Source organism: Epinephelus moara, chromosome 21 (genome assembly GCF_006386435.1).
Source record: "Epinephelus moara isolate mb chromosome 21, YSFRI_EMoa_1.0, whole genome shotgun sequence".
NCBI classification, from domain to species: Eukaryota; Metazoa; Chordata; class Actinopteri; order Perciformes; family Serranidae; genus Epinephelus; species Epinephelus moara.
The window spans coordinates 25,124,235-25,146,824 of record NC_065526.1 but is presented as its reverse complement, the minus strand read 5'-3'; the positions used below and the strand labels follow the sequence as shown (position 1 = coordinate 25,146,824).

At 38.0% G+C, this 22,590-nt stretch overlaps 1 protein-coding gene across 1 annotated transcript; it reads right to left on the bottom strand.

Annotated features, from left to right (window-relative positions):
* Positions 1 to 2,929: 2,929 nt before the first annotated feature.
* On the bottom strand, positions 2,930 to 20,050 carry nadkb (NAD kinase b). Its single transcript, XM_050033324.1, has 12 exons — positions 19,207 to 20,050; positions 17,925 to 18,228; positions 17,730 to 17,813; positions 16,992 to 17,121; positions 13,790 to 13,898; positions 10,458 to 10,543; positions 9,658 to 9,760; positions 9,294 to 9,496; positions 6,382 to 6,481; positions 6,079 to 6,236; positions 4,065 to 4,147; positions 2,930 to 3,968 (listed from the first exon to the last, which is right to left on the bottom strand). Exons 2-12 carry the CDS (start codon positions 18,215 to 18,217, stop codon positions 3,809 to 3,811), a joined length of 1,509 nt encoding a protein of 502 aa, XP_049889281.1. The 5' UTR covers positions 18,218 to 18,228; positions 19,207 to 20,050; the 3' UTR covers positions 2,930 to 3,808.
* Positions 20,051 to 22,590: the final 2,540 nt, after the last annotated feature.

The following is a 22,590-nucleotide window of genomic DNA, read 5'->3' as shown; positions in this document are numbered from 1 at the left end:
GTCATAGTATAAATGTCAAAAAAGTCATAGTATAGCATGTCAAAAAAAGTCATAGTATACTATGTCATAAAAAAGCCATAGCATAGTATGTAAAAACAAATAAAAAGTCATAGTATATGTATGTCAAAAAAGTCATAGTATAAATGTCAAAAAAGTCATAGTATCGTATGTCAAAAAAAGTCATAGTATAGTAAGTCAAAAAAGTCATAGTATAAATGTCAAAAAAGTCATAGTATAGTATGTCAAAAAAGTCATAGTATAAATGTCAAAAAAGTCAGTATAGTATGTCATAAAAAAGTCATAGTATAGTAAGTCAAAAAAGTCATAGTATAAATGTCAAAAAGTCATAGTATAGTAAGTCAAAAAAGTCATAGTATAAATGTCAAAAAAGTCATAGTGTAGTATGTCAAAAAAGTCATAGTATAGTATGTCATAAAAAAGTCATAGTATAGTATGTCAAAAAAAGTCATAGTATAAATGTCAAAAAAAGTCAGTATAGTATGTCAAAAAGTCATAGTATATAATGTCAAAAAAGTCATAGTATAGTATGTCAAAGAAATCATAGTATAAATGTCAAAAAAGTCATAGTATATAGTATGTCAAAGAAGTCATAGTATAGTATGTCAAAGAAATCATAGTATAAATGTCAAAAATGTCAGTATAGTATGAAAAAAGTCATACTATATTATGTCAAAAAAGTCATAGTATAGTATGTCATAAAAAAGTCATAGCATAGTATGTAAAAAAAAAAAAAAAAGTCATAGTATAGCATGTCATAAAAAAAGTCATAGCATAGTACGTCCAAAAAAAAGTCATGGTATAGTATGCCAAAAAAAAGTCCATGTATAGTATGCCAAAAAAAAAAGTCATAGTAAAAAAAAAAGTCATGGTATAGTATGTCAAGAAAAGTCATAGTATAGTATGTCATAAAAAAGCCATAGCATAGTATGTAAAAACAAATAAAAAGTCATAGTATATAGTATGCCAAAAAAGTCATAGTATAGTATGTCAAAAAGTCATAGTATAAATGTCAAAAAAAGTCAGTATAGTATGTCAAAAAAAGTCATAGTATAAATGTCAAAAAAAAAAGTCAGTATAGTATGTCAAAAAGTCATAGTATATAGTATGTCAAAGAAATCATAGTATAAATGTCAAAAAAGTCATAGTACAGTATGTCAAAAAAAGTCATAGTATAAATGTCAAAAAAGTCAGTATAGTATGTCAAAAAGTCATAGTATAAATGTCAAAAAAGTCATAGCATGTCAAAAAAGTCATAGCATGTCAAAAAAGTCATAGTATAGTATGTCAAAGAAATCATAGTATAAATGTCAAAAATGTCAGTATAGTAAGTCAAAAAAGTCATAGTATAGTATGTCATAAAAAAGTCATAGTATGTCAAAAAAGTCATAGTATATAGTATGTCAAAAAAATCATAGTATAAATGTCAAAAATGTCAGTATAGTATTTCAAAAAAGTCATAGTATAGTATGTCATAAAAAAGTCATAGTATAGTAAGTCAAAAAACGTCAGTATAAATAAAGAAATAATGTCTTACAAAGTCATCGTATAGTATGTCAAAAAAAATCATAAGAATCTTATCATTGCAATAAAAATATAGAAGGCACACATGGACTGTCTTATTTTCCTATAATGTATCTTTTTTCTTGGCATTGTTGTATGGAGAGAAAAAACACAGTGTGCAACAAAACATCTTCCTGTTTTTGTTTACATGGTTTATATATACTATAATCTGAGAGTCTGAGGCTCACAAAGACCATAAACCTTTTGAGCAGTTAGTACTAACCTGCTGCAGGCATTTCATTAATATTAATGAGAGTTGAAAACAGTTAATATTTAATGCAGATTATGTAATTTCTTCAAAACGTTTCATTAGAGGTATTGATAAATATCTCAAAAAAGAACTTGTACTGTATGTGGAGCTTAAATTAATTGTTTAAGACTTATTTTTTCAATGAATCGAATTTTGAATTTTTGTTAAATTACAAACACTTGTAGACATAGTATAGCGTGTCACAAAAATGTCTTACAAAAAACAAATCCTAGTATAGTATGCCCACAAAAAAGTAGTATTGTGTTAGTATAGTATGCCAAAAAAAAGTCCTTGTATAATATGTCATGAAAAAGTGAAGTGTTCTGTGCATTAATCGTGTATATAATGTGGGGATGATGATGATGACATCCCCACTTTGGCCTGCCGTAGCATATTCCTGAGGCAGCATTGGATGTGAACCCCAGTCTCTCGCACTAAGGTCAGTAGCCTTAACCACTAAGTTATCCTGCCGCTACACATAAGCCCCTTTTACACTGCCAGATTTTCAGCAAATGTTGGGCCGTTTTGTCGGCAAGTTGCTAGCGTTTAGACACACAGAGCCGGATTGGCGAGTTGATCAGAGGTGCCCAATTTTCGGCATCGTAGGGTAGTCATATTGGCAGAACCTTTCTGGTTTAAAAAATGATCATACAAATATCTTAGTATAGAATGTTATGAAAATTGTTATTCCAAATATCACAGTATAGTATGTCATTAAAAAACATAACAAGGTTAAAATGTTACTCATACAAAAGCTAACAGCAGGTTGGTTAGTTGTACCTATTATTCTGGCAACTGAATGTACTTCGTACCTGATAATCTCACTGACTGTCTGGAAAGTTTGCTTAAGGTTATACACTCGTCTGTAGTTAGACACCAGGACGTCCACAGGTCCTGAACCAATCTTAAAATGTTTTTATTAAAACTCAAGATTTATAAGTATTGCCAGTCACTGGAAAACATGTTTCCCAAGTCAGGCATTACACCACTCATCCACTCCTGCAAATTTTATTTTCTGAAAAGTCAATACTTTTTTATTGTCACTCATGATTTAGAGAGTTTGGGTTCACACAAAGATCAGACTGGACAAAAAAGTCAGTGAGTGTTGAAACTTTATTTTAGCACTACTTCCTTTCACATTGACTTCAGTGATCATGAAAACAACATGACCTACCATGTTATGTTCTACAACATGCAATCTGATGTGTAGAATTTAACTTGGCCAGAAAAGTTGAGAAAGCAATTGACAAAACAAAAATAGATGAAAAAACTCCTCTACAGCGAATGTTAAGATGTACACAAAGTAGGCTTTGGATCGTACAATATGTTTGTACAGAACAATCACACACAGTAGTCTTTGGCTGACTCAGAAATAGAAATTCAAAGTCTTTTTTAGCTCCATTCTATATAAATATCACATAAATATGACATTAAATACATTTATCACAGAATCCTATATGTACAAATTTACATTTAAGGTCATTGTTTCTTATTGTATCAGTGTTTCTCTACCTATAATCCACAAAGTTTGTGCCAGTAACGTCTAAAGCTTACACACTGTATCATCATATTGATGATTAAGTACGCTATCTCCTAAACAACAGATTATTAATTCATAATATTAATAAACTGCGATCATTTCAGTAACTGCAGTTGTTTTTTTCCTAGGTGAGAAACATGCTTTCTCCCAATAAACTACAGATAGAATTACAGATTGCTTTTTAACTGGAATGTCGTGAGATGCTTTCTCAAATGAATTAAATACTGTAAACACAGTATGCTCATTAAATATGCTATTCATTGGACTGATGTAACACTAATCTGGCTGCACAGACACGTGCTCTCACTTTCACAGTTCTGTTTCTGTAATGAAAATGTTTGCAGGGTCTCAGAAAAACTGATCCCTCTCACCGTCACTCGCTCAGCTGCTGTGGAGAGTGTCCACTTTAACGAAGATCAAAAAGAGCACCCTCCAATTCAGTTCTCTGTGTCCGATGAGTCCGAGACATCCGCCAGTCGCGCCTGCCTCTTGCGTACGTTCCAGTGCAAACACTGAGCCAGGCTTTCGAACCAGTCGTACACCAGGTCGTGGCAGCAGATAGAGGGCACTGGGTAACAAGACGTAGTGATCTTGATGCTGGTTGGAGAGAAAAGCAGAAATTAATCCAATAGAGAAGATCAATAAATCTGTATGACGACAAGGCAAGTGATAATGACAGGAAGTGAACTTTACCAGTCCCCATGCTGGATCTCCTGCCTCTTCCTGCCATCAAACGACACCCAGGCTGTGTTCCTGGCATCAGGGGACAAGGTGATCTGTTTGAAGAAGAGGACAGTCTGTCAGTGTCAATACACATGGAGTGACTCACCAACACACCAACCCATCACACACTGAAATCCCCAAGGCACTAGCATTGCCATAAAGTGGCTATGTAAATATGTGTGCTGACTATCAATGTGAGAGCAATGTACTGTAAAGAAAAAAAACATATGATCCCATTAACAGGGACTGATGGACACTTCATACCACAACAAAAAAAATGTCCAAAGATTTCAACTGGTTTACTGATAAACCAGATTTACCACCTCACAGTTGTACACCTCCACCAACCAGTCAGGTTGCAGTTTCAATCCCTGTCTGTCCAGACTCTAATGTACCCATGGCAGTAGACAATGCTTTGAATATGGATGTTGCTGCACAGAAGCTACATATTCTAAAACATGGATGCTTCACACACGTCTTCAACCCGGCTGCATGGAAGATCTATATTGGAAAGGTCTCAAAATGGGCATCCAAGATTAGTGTCACCAATTCAGTGTCCGACCAAATGTCTTATGACGTTGAATAATGGACAGAGAAGTGTTTTTGAGGAGCATTATGATGTCACAGTGAAGCTGACCTTTAATCTTTTGGATATAAAATGTCATCACTTCATCAACAAATAAATAGTGCTAACAAGGGTGTTGAGTCAAGGCATACATGCAGTCCATTTTGTCCACTTCTCAATAAAAATTTCCTTTTGGGTCTCAAACTAAAAGTCATTTGCTCCATTACATATATATGATATACCAAGACAATCCATTCATCAATACTTGGTATAGTCTCATCAGGTACATCAGTTCTAAGTTAAGGGTTAATTTGGTTAGAGAAACGGTTTCAAGAATGCCATGAATAATAGTCCAAAAAAGAGTGACAAAGGGGCACCACCAAAAGATATGAAAGTGATTTGCTTCTTTGTCCGTCTACTTTGAGAAAGATCTTTCTGGGCAGGAGTACAGAAGTAACTCATGACATTCTTCCAACTCAATTCCCTCCCGGATGAAGAGCTTGTTGTTTTCCATTGTTGTCTGAATATCTCTTCCCATTCCTCTTGTGCGATGGTCAGATTACTCTCACTTTCCCACCTTGGTTTAACTCTAAATGTATTTTCTTTGTGTAGTTGTTGAAGGCTCAGGTATAGTTTTGAAATGACCTTTTTATATGCTTTCATATGCTTTATTAAATATTTGGATTTGTTCATTTTCTGTGGCCATATTTTTCTTTATATTTTGTCAATATACTCAGTTATCTGTAAGTATCTAAAAAGGTCCCCATTTTGCAAACTAAATTCCTCCTTGTGATACCTTGTTTAATGAGAGTACAGTATGCTGTTAGCCCACTGGGGATCCAATCTTTAAATCTTTCGTTTACTAGGTATGAATTCTGGGTCATATGTAAACCATCTTAAAATATCTGCTGTCTTTCTTACGTTAAAATGTTAAAGTGTTTCATGCCATGTTTGTAATAATCTGATAATCCATGGGTTATTGTTGTCTAGGAGCTGGGTGGATAATGAGGGGTCCCCAGTTACTGTGTTCACTGGCAGAGGTCACAGTGACTTTTGACCACCAAAGTGCCTACTCTACTCCACATAAATGACTTTGTCAACAAAAAATAAATATATTTATAGGCTGTGGTTACATAAACAGGCGATAAATTACAGGAAAACTCTGAGTTACTGTGTGGAGAAACATAACAGAAGCAGATGCTTCTCTGAAGGCCATTAGGGGTCACTACATGGTTCCAAATGGCCTCACCAGATCTCAGCCCAACTGCACAAGTACAGGAGGGTTTAGCCCAAGTGTAGACAGCACCATTGTCACGTGTGGGAGTATCATTTGGACAAAATGGTGCCTTACTGTGACACTCTCCGTAAACACTATGTTTGCACCAAGCTCAGTCCATCCTCCTTCCCTTTCATTCTTACCATGAGCTCCACACCAGCAGGGACGACGATAGGCCTGAAGGAGAGTGAGTGTGGACAGATTGGGGTGACCATGATGGCGGGTACGTTGGGGTGGATCATGGAGGCTCCTGCTGCGGCTGCGTACGCTGTGCTGCCTGTGGGTGTGGATACAATCACACCTGGAGGACAGAGAGACAGTGAGGACATTTCCCACCTTTATTTACCATGTTAATTGTGATTACTTGTGTACTACTAATTGTATCCACAAGTCAAGACTAAAAGAGTGACATCACATGACAGAAACAAGTGTATGACTGCTCTCACCATCTCCCTGCACTGAGGTGATGAGCCGCCCATCGAGGTACAAGTCCACGTTGGACAGGTAGGAGGAAGGGCCTCGGTCCACCACAACCTCATTCAGTACCTGCACACACACGCACACACACACAGACCAAAGTTAAGATTAGAAGGCACGCAGAGGCTGCTCCATTTTTGACATTCTGGGAGTTTTTAATCTGAATGTGTATCAAAACCATATCCATGTTGATTCTGCAAAAACCTAAATCCTCTTTTGGAATATTAAGGTTTTGTACAAGGAAACTCATGAGCATTTAAATGAATCATGTTACTGTGGTGCCATCTATAGGTCAAATGCAATACATGTTTGATGGGTTTATGTGCATCCACATGCATATGTTCACGTGCAATATATATATATGTGTAAATTTGTGTGAACAGAAAAATGAGATGTTACATTAAAAAAAAAAAAAAAAAAAAAAAACACCTTTTCCAGAGTCAATCAAATGTCATTGATCAAATATGGCAAAAAGTACATGAAAAATATGAGAAGAAGTACTGAAAAATTATATGTGGAGAAAATCTCTGCTCATGTAGGAATGAGATGGGACTTAACTGAAAGTGTGTAAAGATTGCGCCCAAAGTAAAGTGCTTTACAAATGGCCACATGGTGTCTCCAGCCACAACAAAACCCATCAGTGTGTCCTTGACCCGTGGTCTACGTCTGCACCAAAATTTCATTAATATCCGTTAAGTAATTTTTGAGACAAACAGGCTAACTCCTCTAAACACAACCTCTCCGGCAGAGATGATAAAGGCAAGATAACCACACTGCTCATACTGTACAATGTGTAGTAGCTCTTTACAATAGAGCAGTCTTAATTATGTATTTCCTTTTCACAGACAGTAAATATGAAATGTAATCTCTACAGTCAATAAAAGCAATAAATCAGCCAGCTGCAGACACAGAGTTACAGTGCATTACATTCCCACATTACAAGAGGAAACTACGAGCAGGGAAAAAAATGCTGGTGTGCAGACAAGCAGCATACAAATCATGTTCCACACTTCAGTCGGAGCACTGCAGTGATGTCTGCCTGATGTACTGACGTCAGCTGAGCACAGAGCAAACATCCTGCTGGATGCTGCAGACATGATGTAATGTGAGGTCAAACTCAGGCTCAGAGACTAGAACGATCCATCACTGTCTTTTATCGATGAGACGGGAGAGAAGAGAGAGAGCCGCGCTGAAAATGACAAACTGCAGCAGTGTGTGTGTGAAGGGGGGGAGACACACACCAGACTCCAGACAATTGGGGACAGCTCGTCTAATTGAGGACAAAAGCCGTGTACCCAATTTGGAAAAAGCTTATTTTTGGGTTAGTGGTTAGAGTCGAGGTCAGGTTAAGGTTAGGTAGGTAACGGTTATGGTTTTGGTTTTGGTTAGGTGGGGAAGTCTCCAGGAAATACATGTATGTCTTTGTAATTTCCCCAAAAGTGACCTAAGTAAATGTATGTGTGTGTGTGTGTGTGTGTGTGTGACTGCAGCAGTGAGGCATGTTGTTTAGTTAGTGTGTCTCAGACCGAGAGCATCAGAGCTCATTAAATATCCATTTGGCGTTGACTGCGCTGTTGACGCCATGGTCTCCATGGCAACTGGCTCAACAGAACTTCATAAACATCCTACTTTTTTCTCTCCCATATCTGCGCCCAGCAGCTTTATTATGACTGTCGCCATGGCAACCCGGCTCGCTCACTGAGCCTGTGCACATGTGCGAAAGCACAAACGCACCCAGGGTGAAAAAAGGAAGCAAGGGAGACACACGCACACACACACACACACACACACACACACACACACACACACACACACACACACACACACACACACACACACACACACACAAAGCTTCAATCATCTTTATGGGCTTACAGCATCATTTTTGGGTGCGATCAGGAATTAATTATGAGGACAAAATGCAATCACACATGCCCTTTAAAAGCCAAGAACTATGGCAACATGGAGCCTAACTCAAGGACCAAACTAAGAACTAAAAGTCCCCTTTAAACATCCCTGCTTGCATCAGAGGAACCATGAAGATTAAGCAAATGAGTTTGATAAGCGATTAAAAAGCTTTCACATGAGGAAACAGTTCTATTGGTTGTATTTACTGTTGTGTGACTGTGATGTTTGTGTGGATCTAACGAATGAATGCCGCAAAGACATGCTGAGATGCACATTAACGTTTGTTTGTCTCATTCATTCGCTTGCTTCACTCTCAGCTCGTTACACTTCCTCTACATATTTTCTTTTTAGTCGAAAAGGTGACGACTTGGTTTTCAAGGTCTTTAAACTTTAGCAGCATTGTCGTTCTTATTTTGACTCTAGTCTCATTCAGTACTTCCTTATTGTGTGAATAAAGCTGAACATAGCAGCTGAGGGCTTGAATGTTCTGAGTGTTTGACCAATCAGATTCGAAACTCCACCCCAATAGTTTCTAGGACATCCAAAACTACAGCTTCACAGCAGGGACTTATTTGGCACCTGGAACAGCACACCATCTGAATTTAGTCGCTAAAGGCCTTTACACATTGGGAGCGTGACATGAATGAAACAACATGAAAATAAGAAATGCTCACCTGCCAAAATTTGGTATCAAAACTATTCATAGTGGCAGCAACGCTAATTTGCTAAAACTACTGAGATTTTATTGATCCTATCTGGCAGCATGTCTGAGGTAAGTTGTTGCTTAGCTTAAGCTACTGTAAGCTATATTATTGAGTTTCCTTTTAGCAAAATGCTCTCAGTGAATTTGCTCCTGGGCCCCTGAAAACGTTCTTTCAGTGAAAAGGGGGTTGCAATCTGCATCTTTACCCTGCTTTGTATATTTGTTTTAGCTCTCTTCTAACCTATTATACCTGTGCCTCTTTGTCCTCACCTGTAGCTGCAGGGTGACCTTGCCAGCCTCGCTGTTGGTGTGTCCGTGAGGAAGGAGTCCATTGTGTTCCTGTTGCTGCGGCTGCTGCTGCTGCTGCTGCTGCTGCTGAGGCTCTCGGCTGTACGGTTGCTGGCCTGTTCTCTGAAGCATGTCCTTCACCACCTTCACCTTTAGACGACTGCGCAGAGTGATGGCTGCATTGCCTGAAAACACACATACGTGCAAACATAAGCACACACAACATTCACATACACAGTATCTTGGAACAACTAAAAGAAGTGAACATAATTTATTTTTACATTCATATATGAGTGACTATGACAGTTAACATTAGACCAATATTTAATCTAAAGCTCCACTCTACCTTCAAACACTTTGGCCACTTCAGTCTTGTATGACTCAAATTTGAAGGGCGTCAGGAAACCAAGAGAGCCGAGGTGAAACGCCATGACTGGAGGGACGCTTCCCTGCAAAAAAGGATAGTCCGTACATAAAAATCAGTCGGATTCTATCAGAACAGCAAAATCATGACCCAAAAACTACATGTAGTACACAATACTGACACAATCTGTAAATATTTGGTATTAAGAAGATTTCATATTGTATACTTTATTTTCTAACTGTCATGTATGTCATTCATGAAACACAAACACGCAATCATTGGGTTAAATAATCATCATGATACCTATATACCAGCTTCTTAACATAAACCTGAGGCTAATTTTAGAATTACAGACAAAATGCAGTTTTGCAGTGTCTGATCTTGAAATGTTGTTGACTGTGTGACATAAGGAGGCAACTTCAAAGACACAAATATTCAAATTAGTTTCATAGAATTTCCTGACTTAAAAAATCTTTTTTACTTTTTTTTTGCAGTGATCAAAACAGGATTACAATAAAGTCATTTAAAAATAGAAAACAGTTAAAAGCAGGAAGTGAACCTTTGTAAAGTACAGATGAAATACAATGACGGCAGATCAAAAAATCACAGATTTGTATATTTGACAGTATCAGTCCCAAAGGTTACAAAGGAAAAGATATAAGAAATTGTTTTTCTTTTATTGGATTTAAAGGAACATAACCAGGTTTACCTTTTTAAGTTATTTTATGTAGTAGAAAATGTTTAAGATGTCTGAAGTGATGAACCAATAAAAGAGTGATTACCTGGAAGAGAGAGGAGGCATAGAGCAGAGTCCCATCTCCACCCAGACAGATGATCAGGTCTATGCAGTCAGAGATATCATCATAACCTGCAGGCCGTCAAAAACACAGCTGTACTTATATATAATAATATATCTTTTTCATTTCAAGAACATTTTACAACATGCAACATAAGATATATTTTCATGGGGCGTCGGTGGCTTAGTGGTAGAGCAGGCGCCCCATGTACAAGGCTGTTGCCGTAGCGGCCTGGGCTCGACTCCAGCCTGTGGCCCTTTGCTGCATGTCACTCCCTCTCTCTCCCCCCCCCCCTCACACTTGTCTGTCCTGTCCATTAAAGGCTGAAAATTCCCCAAAAATATCTTTAAAAAAAGAAAGACATAATTTCATTCAAATATATAAGAAAAATGTGACACATTTCTTGTTTCAAAGGTCGGCCAACATACAGTATGGGGCCAGTAATCAGGGGCCGGGCAGCACCCTCTTGATTTCCTGCTCGTTCTTTCTTCTTCTTCTTCTTCTTCTTCTTCTTCCTCTTCTTCGTCCGAGGAAATCCTACTTCCCATGTGCGAAAAATCACCAAACTTTGCACAAAGGTCCAGTCCTATGCCAGATTTGCTCAGCTGCAAACACAAGTCAATAGTCCCGATGGTGGCGCTACAGCAAGCGACTAAAGCTCAAAACTTTTGAAATTCACAAATCAACCGTATGTGCTTCAGCTTCGCAACTTTCACGAAAATGTAGCCCAGACACTGAAGAAACTTTTATACATTTGAACCTATTGCAAATTATGAAGGCAATCACTCTGGGGGTTTTTTTTTTCAAAAACTGTCAAACTTCTTAAACATATCTCCCCCCACAATTTTTGCTCAATTGACACCAAACTTGCTACAGAGCATTTTCAGACTGTCCTACACAAATTGTCCTCACAGATTTTTGATTTACCAAAAACTGAGCCTAGAGTGCATCAAGATGTTTGACTGTAAACAGTACTGTGAACATATACTTGCAAATTCTTGCTAAATAGGTTTTCAATGTTCATGAAAAAAATCAACAAAATTTTGGAGTCATGGTAGATGATGTGTGGCAAATATCAGAATTTTATCTCAAAAACTGAATTTTTGACAGCATTTTGAATTCTGTCCTCATGTGAACCATTGCTGTCAATGGGAATAGAGCATCTTTACACATCAGTTTTTCACTTATGGAGTAAATCAATCATTGTTAAAAACAAATTAACAACATCTCCATACTGTCTAGATGCAAGTTATGTATTTTCAGATTTTTGTCTTGATAACTGAATTTATGACAGCAGTTTGAAATCTGCCTTGACAGCTGCTGTCATCCTGGTGGCTGGCTTAGTCAATTAGTGAAGCCACAGATGAGTTGTCACTTGCTAATTAGCTCAGTCAGATAGAAGATGCTCCTTGGTGTCAGAGGTTGTGAATTCAAGCCTCAACTGATGCAAAATCTACATTGTTATGGCAACTTTTTGTTGTCTTCCTATTCTTCCTCTTGTTGCTCAGAATTGCCTACAATTGCCCGGCCCTGACCATTGCTGTGCAGCAGCTATAATTCATATTGAATCTAATAGAATAATAGCAACAACATAAGATAATAAAATACTGTAGTCAAATATTTTCTTTAGTAATAATGTGATCTAAACTAAATTCTGGCTCCAGAAGTAGACATCAACAAAGTGCTCATGAACAACAAAGGATGTTCTGGTACCTTCTTCAGAACATCTTTTTTTTTGTGCAAGACTTAGTTATACTCCCCTGAATCTCAGGGAGGGATACAAACTTTTGGCAACACTAGATTTATTTTTTATTAGTTTCTGGCTATTCAGCAAATTAGGATTCTATGTTTAAAACTATAAGCTCATAAATTATTTGTATTGCTACTCGACAGTAGAACCACCATTAAACACAACATTATAATACTGCTTACAAAAAGTCATTAGAATGAGTACCTTTAATTTTTTAGCATTTTACAGCCGAATCTTTTTCACTTTTATGAAACTGTCATAAAAAAACTTTTATATTTAAAGGCATTTTTTACATCGTAGCGAAACTACTTGTATTTTAGAAAATGATTATTACTGGAAAATGTGTTCCTTTAGCTCAGCCTTAAAGGGTTTGTTTGGATTTTTTGAAGTGGGGTTGTATAAGGTACTTATCCTTAGTCAGTGTATTACCGACAGTACATTGCGATCCACAAGCCCCTGCCAAACCCCATTGAGAAAAACAGTACTTTTAGCTTGCTGGACACGGCAGCTGCTCGTCTAAAGCTGCCTCGCTTGGTTTTTTTAGTTTATGTTGTGGTGTATCTTCATGTTTATAGAGTTAGTACGGATTTACCAAAATCACATAAAAACACAAGCTACAGTATCTCACATAAGTGAGTACACCCCTCCCATTTTTGCAAATATTTCATTATATCTTTTCATGGGACAAACCTATAGAAATGACACTTTGATATAACTTAAACTAGTCAGTGTACAGCTTGTATAGTAGTATAGATTTACCTCCCTCTGAAAATTACTCAAAACACAGCCATCAACATCATGGAGCAGATGGATGTGAAGACACCTTGCGCTACCCCACCTTCAGCTTGAGGATGCCCCACAGGTGCACAGGTGAGTTTAGGGCTGGATACATACTTGGCCAGTCCATCACCTTCACCTTCAGCTTCCTCAGCAAGGCAGTTGTCATCTTCTAGGTGTGTTTTGGGTCAATATCATGTTGGAAAACTTGATAATGAAAACTTGCAGCCCAGTTTCTGAAGAGGGGTGATCATGCTCTGCTTGGAATTCACACCTAGAAGATGACAACTGCCTTGCTGAGGAAGCTGAAGGCGAAGGTGATGGACTGGCCAAGTATGTATCCAGCCCTAAACTCACCTCAACTGATCGAGGCAGCTGTAGACCAGCAGCTCCTGTGTTCTGAGAGGTAAAATTACTGTTTCTGTCAATAGAGTCTGGTAGCTTTGAAGACAGCATAGATAACAGCTTCAGTTTCCTGTTGAAGAGGACTGTCCTAACTGTAAGTAAAGCAGTGAAAATATTCTAAATGTAGCGTACACTTAAACTGATAAAACGTTTTAGGTGGGACTTTTATTAGATGGTTAAAACACATTTTGTTTTTGCCCATGTCCACAGCAGTACATTGCCTAGCTTCTGTGCTGGTACCCCTGCCTGCTTCTCCAAACTGGGGGCGTGGTGACTGACACATACAGTAGGTAAAACACTGACGACAGGTAAGTACCTTATACAACCCTACTCCAAACTATCCCTTTAATTTGTGTGTCTTTATTATATTGTAGAGGAGTCTCACCCTCCCTGAAGGTGCAGAGCTGATTGCGGATGGAGCCGAACGTCTCGTCCTTTGACAGCGTAGCATCATCTGCGACCCTGCGCTCCACGTACACCATCATCTGTTTCTCCTGATACACAAAGACATGCTTTAGTGACAGCAGCCAAAACACACACATCATCTCCCATCTCCCAAAAGTACTCTTTCAGAAACGAGGCTGTTCACACACCAAACATGTGGGGACTGATATGACGGTGTTCTTACGGAATGTAAATACATGGGTTCGTTTGACAGTCTTATTACACAAAGCACAGCTTGTTTTGGAAACATGTGGCCAAAAGATGTCGTAACTGTGTGAGACCAGACTGTTACTTTCACCTACATGTCTGGGTCGCTTCCTGGATTCTTTCTGTTAGACTTGTTGCTCTTCAGTGTCACAAATGTTTTGGAGTACACTCCGTTCTTAAGGAACATGGGTTTAGTTTACTGATAGAGGACAAACTGTAACTGAAATCAATGAAATTGACATTCTGATATCCCAACTGATAAATCTAATCACTAAATCACAACCTCATAATACTCTCAAACATTGGCCACTTCTTAAAACCCAGTTTTATAGTTTTGCTTTTATGCGATGTCATCTTTTTATTCATTTTTTAATGGTGTTTGTTGCTTTTATTCTTTTTATTGTATTTACTTTTATGTTTTGATTTTATTTTTTTATTTCCTATTATCATCCGTCTTCTCTTTATCGTTGTTTTGCATCTTCCCTCCTGTCTTAAAATTATTCTAATTTTGTTTTGCTTTGTTTCAGCAATACTGAATTACTGTATTGCTTTTGGAGTATCTTGCTTCTGCTTTGCTTTGTTTGTCAAAGCACATTGTAAACTCTGTTTTTAAAGGTGCTATATAACACATTGAACACAGATTTGTATTTGTATTTGTCTGTCTCAGAAAAAAAATCTCTATCTGAGACACAAACAGAGCAGCAGGTGGAGCCGCTCAAAGTGCTGCAGGTGGAGGTGGTGATGGTGTTGATACAGCTGATATCTCATTAGACTGAGATCTAAGTCTAATGCAGCAACATGATTTCACAAACGTTAAGACACGTCAAGTGTTTGCGTTATTGAGTAATGAAAACATGGTCCACATTTGGTTGATTTCAGCCATGACTTCATCTTGAATTGATTTATGTTTATTTTGAACATGTAAAATTAATAAAAGAAAATAAAATTATAAGTAAGAAAACAACACCAGAATACCCAGCAGACATTGAGTTAACAACTTAAGTATTACATGTCCAAAAAGGAGCAGGGGGAAGTGAATACTTATCAAATCCTACCTCGTTTTTATATTTTATCAAAGCTTAATGCTAAACATGAATATTCCCCTTTTCTACCCCAGGTTCACCATACACACCTCAATCAAATCAAACTAAATCTGAACATATTCAAGGCAGAACAGATTAATCTGAATAAAAGACACACACACAAAAAAACGCACACAATCAAAAACAATCATCATATATTGTGCCCGTTCCCCTTTGAGTTCAACCATCTCATATCTCTTTAATATGTTGTTTTGATTTTTTTTTAATTTATCAGATGTTCTACATGTTTTAATTTCCAATTGTTCCATAAATTAACACCTTTAACTGTAATAAAATGATGTTTACCATTATTCCTCACTAATTGTTTCTTGAGCGTAAACATTCCTCTCAAATCATGTAAACTTTTGTTGTTGTTTTTTCACTCTGTACATGATTTGAATCGTTCTGAAGTCAATAAAATCTTTGAACCTTAGTGCTTCTATCTCAAGGCAATTGAATCGAACGCAACTGGACTTGGTTTTGTCTTAGAAGTTTTGTCTTCTAAGACAAAACCAAGTCCAGTTGCGTTCGATTCAATTGCATTGAGATAACTATGACCTGGATGAATGAGAATATCCACAGGCATCTTTAGTGCTTCTAATTTGATAAAAAAAAAAATTGCGCATGTTGATTCTTGATAAGTGGTTTGTTAACAGTTCCTATGTCTCTTTTTTGAAGGATGAAGATTAGATTTGTGTTTGTTGTGTATGTATTTACCAACACTTCCACACAGTAAATGATCTATGCGACTATAAAGGAGCAGCAAAAGGACTTTCTGTAATACTGACTTTGACTTTGATATTTTAGCTCAGTAAAGCTGCAGCACTCTCTTATATAACTTGGCACTGAGCTCCAAAAGTTTGTTTGTTGCTCAGTTAAATCATGGATCCTCTTAATAGCATATAGAATACAACTTAATAACTTTTTCATGGTGATACCAGACAAAGTGTGAAAGTACGATGCAGAACAATATAGCCTCGAATTATTTGTTCTTATAGAATTTTTTTTAAGTACTTACAAGTAGTATGTAACAAAAATTTACATGAACATGATTTCAATGTGGATCAGCAGCAGAATATGGATGGATGTATTAAGCAGTTTAAAACGCTTTAGAATGTTTTTGTTAAAACTGACATTTCTCTGTTATGAGACGATGAGCTTCCTGTTGCTACTGTAGAAAGAGGAAGTGCGACAGTGTTTGCTATGAATATGATGCACACATAAACCACTTTCACAGCATTCTCACTTTTAATTTATCATGTGTCCTGTCAGCCCACAGATGCAAAATCATATTTCAACTAACAGAAAAGTATTTAGGACTTTTTTCAATTGTATTTTCAATGCCATCTTTTGCTGCAGGAAACTGAAATCAGTGCTTTTTCAAACTTTTTAAGACCACAACTCCACACCCTCTGTGTGCTTATAATCAGATTGAGGACGGTTTATATTATTTTTCTCTAGTTCTTTCAAAGAGTCATTTTTCAAATATGTTGCTCTAGATGTTTGATAAAAGTTAATGAATTTATTTTTCATCACCACAATCTTCCTTGTGGCTTCTGAAGATCCCGTTTGTGCTGTTTTAATGTCTGATTTTGTTTGATGATGTGAACACACCTCCAATATTTATGATCAAATAATTACAGATTGGGTTTATTGTTCTGTTGAAGTTGCTGACAGCATGTCATTGATGTGTGAAATAAACCAAAACCAAGAGTGTCTCAAAATAAAATCTGAAAGAATCCGAATCTGTTCTCTGTGTTGTTTCAGATACCACAATAACATCATAAAACTTTCATCTCATGAAACATATACGATAACAAACATATAGTATATAGTAGTATAGTTATCCTTTACCTCCACTAGAAACCTGCAGAGCTCTTTGAAAGGCTCGACGAGGCTCTCATCTCTAATCTTCCTGATGACAAGCACGTTGACAGGTGGTTTATTCCAGGTGAGCCGCTGGCTGGCTGGATCCTGGATGTGCCTGGGACATGAAGGCAAACACACAGGTGAGTAAACAAACATACATATTTTACACATACTATCAGTGCCTTTTAATCCTATGTTAGACACACAGAAACAGACCAAAGAGCTGACTGTCACATAATCACGTCGTGTGATTTTAATTCAGCTGGCTGCATCTTGACGAGTTCCAATTTAAGTCAAATACCACCATGATATCAAGTCTTACCTCATGTTCTGAGTCAAGTAAAAGGTAAATATAGAACAGATGCAGTCATTCATTAACTGTTATGACACTTTGATGTTACCTCTGTAGGAGTATGGTCCAAACTCCAAACATCAGAGTTTAAAAACACTATCTTTTTTCTCCTTTTTACCATTTGTGTCTCTCCTCCTTTGAGTGGCGGACCACAGGCATTGTGGAGATAATTTCGTCTTTCGGATGGAGTCCAAAGAAACACTACTGAGACCAGGTGACAGCAAGCATCTGTGGTCTGTTCTGTTAGTCATCCCATTTCATCTAACATCCAATCACAGCATTCTCATTTTATCTTATCTCACACAGTTACACAAGCTTTTCTGTGTAAACACCACACTCATGTACACACAAAGTTCGCCCGTCATGCTTACATGACTGAAGTTGGGTTGGGAAGAATACAGGCTTTGGGTCCGAAGTGAGTGGCAGGATACGGTCCATGTAGAAAGTGTGCTCTCCTGTGAGGAGGGAGAAAGCGGAGGGCAGGTCAAGACACTATCACCTCATGTCCGGGGCAACAGAGGTGTGGCAGTGGCATGGTGGACCAGCTGGCAACCTGCAGTGCAAACCTCTTAGGAGAGCTTTCTGCTGTGTCGCTCGCCGACCCAGAGAGCTCCAAGTGCTCGTGTTGGCCTGGCAACCTCCGCCGCTCGACCTCCCAGAGCAGCTGTTCATGACCATCCCCCCGTCGCTGCGACCTCGTCCCCTTCCTCCGTCTCCTTGGTGACTTGGACGGGTGCTCCCGGTGCTTCGAGGGCCTGGCTGACTCGGACAGCTGACTGAGGGGCGCTGAGGGTCGAGCCATGCCTCTGTCCGGCACTGCCAGGGACCCTGGTGATGGACTGGTCTCTGAGTTTTCCATTCTGCAAGGCGCTACACAGAAAAGAAATGTTGACAATTTAAAAAGACTGACTGAATACCTGAAGATACTTTAGTAGGCTCACCTGAGTCATCAGTTGACAACTAGTGGAAACAATCACTTGTATATATATAATGATAATCGATCAATTAGTGAAGCTAAAATACCAAATATTCTCAGATTTCAACTTCTCAGATATGAGGATTTGCAGCTCTTTTATATTCTATATCTTTGTAAATTGAATATTTGAGGATTTTTAACTGCTAGTCAGACAAAATAAGCCCTTTAAAGACATCACCTTGGGCTCTGGGAAAGTATAAAAGGCATTCTCACTATTTTGTAACATTTTTTCAGACAAAATTATCAAATTATTTTAAGAAACAAATCAGCAAGTTGACTGACAATGAAAATAGCAGTCAGTTGCATGCCTATACTTATGAAGACCAAATATTAGGTGATATAAAGTGACATTTGGTCACAATAGTGTCGACAACGTTAGTCTGAGGTACTATTGAATGCTTATAAAAATGTGAATGAAAATGCACCATTCTGTAACTAACTCATATGTACATCAACTATGTTTATTGATATAAAACAGAAAAATAAGATAAAATAAAGTAACCTATTAACAAAACCATAAACTGTGTAGCTAATGAAAAAAGGAGTCAATAAATAAAACCAGCGTCCTAACCTAGCTAACCTTTATCAAGCATAGATAAGCAACAGAATGAAGGTAAATTTAACAGTTTTTTTTCGATGAATTGTTTAACAATTTGACCTTGGACCAAGCTTTAGTGAGATAACAGTCTATTTATGACACACGACTCGTAAATAGCAGCTGAGTGACACTAAACCACCGAGTAACAGTCAGCAGTGAGTTTCTGTGACAGCTCTCAGTCACAGCCTGAAACAACCGTTGGTCTGATTACAGCGACCGTTATTAGCCGTTAGCTATACAAGCTAACCTGTGTGAACCTCTGATGGAAACTTACTGTGTCACAGAGAAGCAAACATACTCATATCGCTACTACTTCATCAAGGACCGAGTGTGTTTAGACGCTACAAAAATGTGTCTTTATAGACAGACAGCGCGGTCAAACTCCAAAGGTTGAAATATTACAACACGGTGGGCATGACCGGAGAGAGGGGGGAATGATGTTTCCGGTTTGGTGACCGGTTCAGGGGCATCACTGCGGGCTGAACTCTGCGCAGGACCGGTGGTGAGTTAAAGGACCAGCGCCGTGTGTGGTGAAACAGAGACACATCCACACCATGAGCCAGAAGAAACGCAACACTTTTGTTTTTGCTCCCATTTTTCACAGATTTATGTTAGAATTTTTTTTTCATACACTCAATAGATAGGCCTATTTGTTGAAATCAGTGTTAGTGAGCACCGCTCCTTTTCACAATAATCCATCCACCTGACAGGTGTGACATCTGAACATGCTGCTTAAACAGCATCATAACTACGCAGGTCTGCAATAAACAATAAAAGGCCACTTTAAAATGTGCAGTTTAATTACACAACACAATGCCACAGATGTCACAAGTTTTTAGGGAGCCTACCATTGGCATGCTGACTGCAGGGATGTCCACCAGAGCTGTTGCCCGTGAAGTGAACACTCATTTCACCACCATAGGTTATATCCAGGGCACAGTGTAGTGGTAAGCATTGTCGCCTCACAGCAAGAGGGTCTCTGGTTCAAAACCCGGGTTGTGGGAGCCCCTCTGTGCGGAGACTGCATGTTCTCCCCCCCGGGTACTCCGGCTTCCTCCCACAGTCCAAAGACATGCAGGTTAGGTGAAATGGTGACTCTAAATTGGTCGTAGGAGTGAATGTGAGTGTGAATGTTTGTCTGTCTCTCAGGCAACCTGTCCAGGGTGTACCCCACCTCTCACCTAGTGTCAGTTGGAATAGGCTCCAGCCTGGCTGCTTGGATGTACTGCCAAATTCACAGAAACGCCATTTGAGATGTCTTATGGTAGTGAAATTAACATTCAATTAACAGGCAACAGCTATGGTGGACATATCTGCAGTCAGCATGCCAATGGTACGCTCCCTCAAAACTTGTGACATCTGTGGCATTGTGTAGTGTGATAAGACCGCACATCAATTATAACTTTTTATTGTAAATTCGATTTTGAAAAGCTATTGTAACTCAATAAATTAATCAATATATTGATATTGATTCTGTAGTTAAGGTACATATAAGTGCTGCCTCTATACTTTTACTTGACTTTTGTTGGACCCAAAGTGTTCTAAGTTTCAAAATAAACCAGACATTATACAATTAATTTTTTGAGACTCAGCTCATGATTAAAAAAAATTAATTTCAGAGCAGAGCTTGTTATGTGATACGCTGTTGCCCTGCCTTTGGTGTAAATGAGTGAGTCATTCACATAGATTAACTGAATCTAAGAGACTTTAAAGACTTCAAACGTGCAAAAGAGCAGACCTCAGGCAGTCATGAGTAGATGAGCAGAAGTATGTAGTTTTGATTAGAAATCTGACAGCATGCCCGCCGGCCCTCTTAAGATTTTATTTGATGATATATGGACGGTGGTTTTCAAACTTTTTGTGCCCATGGAACACCAAGGGGCGAGCCAGCATCTCAAGGCAGACCTGTATTTACATCAGTGCACAACAGCTTCTATAACATGTGTTGTCACTCTTATCACGACATAAGACAATAAAAATAAGTAAAAAATAAGAGCTTTTGTCATACTGTCTACTGACAGTTTTTTTTCTCTCTTTACTTTTGGTGGTAGGTCATCTTTGCTGGTGTTCAGCACTTGCATCAGACGAAAAACAAACAGTTATAACTTACCTGTGAAGAGTTATTGCAATGCATGGATCAATATTATGCCAACAAAAACGCTGCTCCTACAGTCTTCATACACTCCCAAAGATCCAGACGATCTAAATACAGTAAAATTTTTATTCCAAACACGTTATTACATCCGTATATCCACAAACTAACGCTGTATTGTTTCAAACATATCCCCCACATATTATCCATAATTTATTTCAGTTGTATGTAAATATACTCCTCGCTGTCAAAATGGTAGCTGAACTCTGACTTTTTGATTGACACCTCACTTGAGTCAACAGGAGCTTTGAGGCTGTTGCTACAGAGTGCTCCAGGTATGATGTTTTTCTGTAGGCCAGTGTGGAAGTTAGCACCGCTCTGGTTCCCTTGTTTTCTAGTGGATTCTGGATTGTTGCAGAAAATAAGCTCTGTGGCAACATTTATGATACTTAAGGTTTTGTTCATCACGATAATCTTTACAAATGAACACTATTTATGATTTTTGAAGCCTAAATGCAATCACCAGTGGTGAAATGCTAACATTAGGCTACAAACGAACCACACCACAGTCTCATGACTTCAACATCACCCCACAACAAGACTGTAAAGCTGTGTTCAACACAATGACGTTCTGTAGTCTCATTTAGCCACTTGTTAGCAACCACCTTTTTTAAGACACATAAAAGCTTCAAAATTCACAAGTGCGGTATTTACTGATATGTTTAATGTCGTCAACGTAAAAGTCTCTTCAGCTTGTGTTAACCACGGACCTTATTTCAGGCATCTAATCAAAAACCCACTGACTTCAAGATGAGGAAATCTGACGTGGCAGAATAATAACTCACTTTTGGATTTTATGACTCATTTCTTTGGCACTCTATGGCCTCAACAGCCAAAGAGGGCCTCTGTTGACACAAAGGAAAGCCTCAGAACCAATCAGTAACCAGCGATCGCCCATTGCCTTATGGGTGTTGTAGTCAATGTCACTTCTCACCACCAGAAGAGTTTTTATTCTTTCTTCGCATCACAAACTGTCATAAATGTTATAAAGGTAAAGGTTTTCTAAAACTGTTTTATAGACAGTAAGCTCCTGAATAGACATTTCTGTCTGTGTTGTTTTATTTTTCACGTATATTCACACATTCAGTTCATTGTTTTATGCTCTTTTTTTTTAAATGCGCCTGAAAAAATGTAGAAAATCATGTGGAAAATGTTTATTTTCTGTGATATTGTTATCTACTTTTGAATTTGGGCTGGGTGAAGTTTGATGATATGTGTTTTTAAGCTAATAAGTCCCAGTTCAAGTCATCTGTGGCATCTTTTTTCAAGCAAATATTCAAGCAAAGATTAAAAAAAAGGAAATCTTATTGACAGAGGCACTCACAGTGATTCTGACTATAACTTCAGCATTACCTTTCAAATAACACCATGCATGTACAGGTACTAACAAGTTGAACAAGAACAGCTTTTCATTTACTCTAATTATGCCTTAGATTGGCACTGTGGATGAATTTAGGATATATTTCTTAAATAGTTTAAAACAGTTTCCACCTTCACAGGTCATCA

What these genes read in the sequence shown, in the direction of transcription:
- nadkb (XM_050033324.1), bottom strand. Translation starts at nt 18,217, where the DNA reads ATGGAAAACTCAGAGACCAGTCCATCACCAGGGTCCCTGGCAGTGCCG. An exon ending in GCAGAAAGCTCTCCTAAGAG is followed by an intron (nt 17,814 to 17,924) that starts GTTTGCACTGCA and finishes CCCTCCTCACAG; the next exon opens with GAGAGCACACTTTCTACATG. An exon ending in CCCAACCCAACTTCAGTCAT is followed by an intron (nt 17,122 to 17,729) that starts GTAAGCATGACG and finishes TTCATGTCCCAG; the next exon opens with GCACATCCAGGATCCAGCCA.